This window comes from Engystomops pustulosus, chromosome 10 (assembly GCF_040894005.1).
Source record: "Engystomops pustulosus chromosome 10, aEngPut4.maternal, whole genome shotgun sequence".
NCBI lineage: Eukaryota > Metazoa > Chordata > Amphibia > Anura > Leptodactylidae > Engystomops > Engystomops pustulosus.
Genome location: NC_092420.1, coordinates 25,014,778 through 25,020,372, shown reverse-complemented (window position 1 = coordinate 25,020,372; position 5,595 = coordinate 25,014,778). Strand labels below are relative to the sequence as shown.

General features: G+C 41.5%; 1 protein-coding gene across 5 annotated transcripts; it reads left to right on the top strand.

Annotated features, from left to right (window-relative positions):
- Window positions 1-666: 666 nt before the first annotated feature.
- On the top strand, window positions 667-4,241 carry LOC140104537 (DNA damage-regulated autophagy modulator protein 1-like). Of its 5 annotated transcripts, XM_072128111.1 has the most exons (10): window positions 667-826; window positions 987-1,054; window positions 1,493-1,635; window positions 1,961-2,132; window positions 2,439-2,494; window positions 2,783-2,869; window positions 2,976-3,154; window positions 3,287-3,343; window positions 3,469-3,630; window positions 3,878-4,241. In XM_072128111.1, the coding sequence occupies exons 1-7, from the start codon at window positions 705-707 to the stop codon at window positions 3,045-3,047; spliced, it is 720 nt and encodes a 239-aa protein (XP_071984212.1). In that variant the 5' UTR covers window positions 667-704; the 3' UTR covers window positions 3,048-3,154; window positions 3,287-3,343; window positions 3,469-3,630; window positions 3,878-4,241. The 5 variants fall into 5 exon arrangements, with proteins under 5 accessions (XP_071984212.1, XP_071984213.1, XP_071984210.1 ...); XM_072128112.1 differs by lacking the exon at window positions 3,287-3,343; XM_072128109.1 differs by having other exon boundaries at window positions 3,287-3,630.
- The last annotated feature ends 1,354 nt before the right edge of the window (window positions 4,242-5,595 follow it).

The following is a 5,595-nucleotide window of genomic DNA, read 5'->3' as shown; positions in this document are numbered from 1 at the left end:
CTAGAGGAGAGGTGATTCTACCATCACCATAGACACGGGGCATCCTCTACACCTAGAGGAGAAGCGATTCTACCATCACCATAGACACGGGGCATCCTCTATACCTCGAGGAGAGGCGGCACTACCATTACCATAGACAGGGGGCATCCTCTACACCTCGAGGAGAGGTGATTCTACCATCACCATAGACAAGGGGCATACTGTACGCCTAGAGGATAGACGATTCTTCCATCGCCATAGACACAATAAGAGTGGCGTGACTATGACTCTCTCTGTCGCAGAGAATTTGTACATGTTCATGAGAGGCCTGGATGCCTTTGCAAAGAGCAATTATCAACTGTTAACCGGAGATATTTTTGACCTTATCAGTTCGAATCGATAGACCTGGTTATTTTATTAACCTTATCTACTACAATATCATGTGCTTTGTATGTACTTCATTCATTTAGGGTTACCTAAGCATAGGCTGTATAAACATCATGTTTTCAAGTAAGCAGCACTTTTACCTGCAAGAATATAACTTTAGTATTGAAAGAAAACTGAAAGAAGCATCCTGATTGGTTGAGCAGGCCATTGTGACATCATCGCTTGTCTGTGATGTCATAAAGAGCCAGGAGGTTATATTCCAGTGACAGACAGCCAGACTTCATTTCTGTGGATGACACAGAGCGATTAGTTGTGTATCGGCGACTCTCCTGCATACTATGGAGTTTAGAGGATTGGGGTTCGTCCCCCTCTTCATTGCCCTTTGGTGTACGGCCTGGGTTGTGGTCAGCTACACCCTGACTGTTATCTATGGCCATGCCCCCCTGCTGATGTACATCAGGTAAGATGGAGAAACACAAGACGCTCATATCACTTATTACATTTATACATCAATAATTTACCCCTCCTTCCTATAGATTATAAGGCACTGAAAATTCAGATTATACATTTCAATACATTCTTTATTAACTTTTGACTCTTTTCTTGGTTTCATTTCACAGCCAAACAGGAAATTATTATCCTGAAAACATCACATTTAAAATCGGATTCCTTGGGATGTCCAATGCCAGTAAGTAAATTTCATAGAAATGTATGATAATATGTGTTTACTGCTGCTGATAGCAAGTTATAAGATAATTCTGGTCTAAAACTTATCATCTGATTATTAAGGCAGCAAGAAGTTTTCTAGTGTGACATTTCCTGATGACCTCATAAAAAAATTTGTGGTTGCTAAGTAAGTGTATCCTTAGCAACCAGTATCAAAAAGAACTGACTTAGTCACACAATGCTGTTTCTTATGCCAGTCTGTAATAACAATCAGAAATAAGAAATAAAGTGAATTAGACATGTTTTTAATTGTTATTGATAATGATGGGCCGGATTAGACTATGCCGGTAAATGGAATGGTCCATCATGGAAGGTTCCATTTGTCTGGTTTAGGGCTGGTCACTAAAGATTGTCTTATAATCTTTACATGGTTTATTCTGATCATTGACTCTTTTTTCAGCTTTGGTTCTGATGTTGCTCCAGTATAATTTCATCCTGCTTCATGCTGAGGCCTTTGGAGCTCGTCAGCCCATGATACAGAGGATCCTGCTGGCGATGGGAATAACATCCTGTATTGGCACCGCTGTGATGTCTGTGTTTGAGGTAAGTTATTGAAGATTGTAAGTGTACAGATGTTGTTTGATTATTGTTGGGGCTCACCGGTTTATTATATGGGCCCCTGTATATAGGACATCTGTATGTTCTACCATGTACTAGTGAGGACCGGCAATGTATTAGCATGTACTTGTGTAGGCTGATAGTGGTAATGACATATCACACAGTTTATCCTTTAGTGTGGAGGGTAGTCCTACATGCATTTCCACTTTCTATTCAATCTATGGGATCACTGAGTATATAGTATTGTCTATTTCCACCGCTCTCATAGAGTTGTGGAGTTTTATCTAACTCATGTCTGTTTATTATATAGACCGATTTTTATCCAGTGACGCACCGGGTAGGAGCATTCTGCGCCTTTGCTTGTGGCTGCGTTTACAACCTGTGGCAGGCCATACTACTCTACGAAGTTCCTGGAATCCGCAGAGCCATCTGCCATATAAGAATGGTGTCCAGCGCAATGGCCTTCATCGGTGTTATTACCTGTATCCTTTCTATACTAAATACAATCACATGAAATCCGCCCGTCCTTTGTAATCAGACTTAGTTAGAAAACTATTTCTGGTCACTTCTATGATGTTAGCCGTCAGATGGTGACCTGCTGCTACAACAAGGCGACATTGTTGAACTTTTTACAAACTGAAAAGAAATCTGCTGTGCTGCCTTGTGTTATATATCATATATTATTATATATCCTGCAGCCCACAATAAGGAGGTCCCTCATAAAATGTAGTAAATGCTATAAAACACATGATAATCTTATGTTACTGTCCTGAATTATAATTCATCAGTCATTGGGTGTCGGGTATCAGTGTACACCAAGCTGTGCACCGAAGACTATGAGAAGGTAAGTCCTGTACATTTCTATATACTAGCATCATGTGGAGTAAATCTTATTATTAAGAAATATGTTTTATTGGACACATTCTAGCCGTTCTATGGGACATCAATGGAAACACTAACTTTAGAACTTAATCATATCATCTGGGGGGCCATGATATCCATATTATCACATAACCAGTTATCTCTATGTGGCATGGCCGCCAGTCACAGGACTCCATGGAATGCAGTAAAAATGTGTTCTAAGGTTCTTGTTATATTCAATTTTATTATTATTAATATGATTTCTCTACAGATCATTGAAATCATTTCCATCAGCACAGAATGGTTGATGCTGCTCCTCATCCTGATACAGCTAGTTACCTGCTTTCAGCCTATGCAGGTCAGTAGACGTTCACCTTATTATTACCTCTCATACTGTAATAATATTATTATTGCTCTCTACAATCCTGGGGTTTCTAATAAGGATATCTGTTTTTTTTCTTTAGCATTTATCATTGACAGTGTCCCGGAAAGGCTACACCATCTGCAAAAGAGAGAACCAGGACTCTGCTGTGTAATGGGGACCACATGGGCCGCGAACTGGACACCCAGCAAATGGCATGGTGCAGACACTGCAACACCCTGAGACTTGTGTAATGTCTGTCCTGATAAAATAATAGAAAAGGTAAGAAAAAATTCAATATATTAATCTAGCAGAGAGGAGCCAGTCACAGGTTTCCATGGAATGCAATCAAAACTTATTGCAAACATTCTTGTTTAATTAAATTTTTGTATTATTAACATAATTTCTTTATAGATCAGTGAAATAATTACCATCATTATAGAGTAGTTGTAGCTCCTCATCCTGATACAGGTAGGTTCCTGCTTTCAGCCTATGCAGGTCAGTTAACCTTATTAATACCTCTCATGCTTAATAACATTATTATTGCTCTCTACAATCCTGGGGTTTTAAAATAAGGATGTTTTTTTTCATTACAGTGACAGTGTCCTGGAAAGGCTTCACCATCTCCAGAAGAGAGAACCAGGACTCTGCAGCGTAATGGGGACCACATGGGCCACGAACTGGACACCCAGCACAGAGCACTGCAACACCCTGTGACGTGTGTAATGGTATCTGTCTTGGATAAAATCATAGGAAACGTAAGTATAATGTCCATATTTCAATGTAGCAGAGATTAGTTTTTCATTTATGCTCATCATAAAATTGTGTACTACACGGCCCAGCCGAGCCATGTAATACTGCACCACCCAGAAGACTTGGCTCCAAGCACCGGACTCCCAACCTAAGACATAATAGAGAGTCAGTCATACATTATACTTTGTAAATTGAATGCTGCAAATATATACTTGCTCCACATCTAATCACAATCTATTATATTTCTTTCAGATTACTATTCCGGAGCGGGGTCTTCAGATAGAAGTGATGACTCTACCATCGCTATCATCATGACCACCATGTAAGGATCACTTGACCCGCGCTTCAAGAAGCAGATTCTGGGCCCGGTCTCTGTCCTCACAAATATTCATCCATACCCAAGGGAAGGGCAGTCCTTCAGCCATGGTTCCCTAGAGGTTTCCTCCACTGGGGGTTTTTCCTCTCCTGAGTTGCTGAAGGACAATTGTTTGTGAGTCAGAGACCCATCATCACCATCTTCAGGGCCACAGGATTGCTGCTCGGACTTCTCATAACAACCTTTACATATAAAACCTATAATAATGTAGTTAATAAAGAAGTCAGTTTATATCATCAATCTGTGTATCTTTGTCTCTGCACATTATAGAAGTGTTTAGTCCATACATTACATGTGTACCTGGGGATCTCAGGGCTTTGTATGAAAGAGAGATAATTATCTGTCACAGATACTTTACAAATTACCGAGAATGACTAGATAAGAGTGGGTTGTCTTGGGGGTATGCAAATGGATTTCTATAGACTCTAGTCAGATTTTTGGGTTTGTCACAGAAATGTTACAAGGCTGTCACATGTGAACGGAAAATCATTGTTACAGAGGTTACAAAGCTCTTCAGTCTCATTTGCATACCCATCACCCCTATGACACTTAGGCTACATTCGCACGCTGGAAAGGAGGAGGGGTTACCGCTGGAGTTACCCTTCCCCTCTCCATTGAAAACTATGCTGCCCGGCCGTAAATATGGTCAAAAATAGAGCAGGCTCTATTTTTCTGCAGCTAAGGAACGGAACAACGTGTGCTCACCGGTCCATTCAGTTCAGCTCTTGCAGTTAATGTGGGACGTATGTGTTATATTATTCCTGTGGATTGAGATCAGACATGGCTGTAGAATTAAAAGGGTTTTCTCACAAAGGCAAGTTAGGCCCTATCCACGGGATAAGGCCTTACTTGCTGATCAGTGGGGGTCTCAGTGCTGCTCCCCACAGATCACAAAAAGGAGGGGTCCGACAGACGTTCCTCAGACTAATGGAGCCGACGGCCGCACATGACTGTTCTTTTCCATTAATCTCTATGGATCTGATGGAGATCACCAAACTCCACGAGCAGAACGGTCCCAGAAGAGGTCCTTGGCACCTGGTCACACATATAGCACTCACAGTGTCTCCCCATGACCTAGCCGAGTACTCAGCTTTCAATGTGTGTATGTGGGGGCACTCTCACTCCCCCTCCCTTCTTCACCTGGCCATGTGCTACATCCGGGTTATAGCCTGAGTGGGGACAGGGCTGTTTGAATAAGGCCTTAAAGGGATTGTGCTATCATAGTCTACCAATGTTTCCAAATTAAAATCCAATCTGTGGGATCCCTAGTGATTAAGGGATCAAAACTGAATTTATAGTAAAAGGGACCTTCAGGGCATCTGCCCCATAAGCCATTATGAAAATCACATAGATTTGTAATCTTCATATTTCATACCTCCCAACTTTTGCAGCAGCGCATGAGGGACAAAAGATGTGTCCACATCTTCTGCCCTGCCACTTACCCCCCCCCCTCTCCTCCAGTCACACAGCAAATATGTTGTATATTGTGCCTCTCCTGACTACTTTAGATTTCAGACATGTGGGTTTTCATTTCCCCCATTGTTGGAGTTTTGGTGTACGGCCTGGGTTGCTGTTAGCTACACCCTGACTGTCA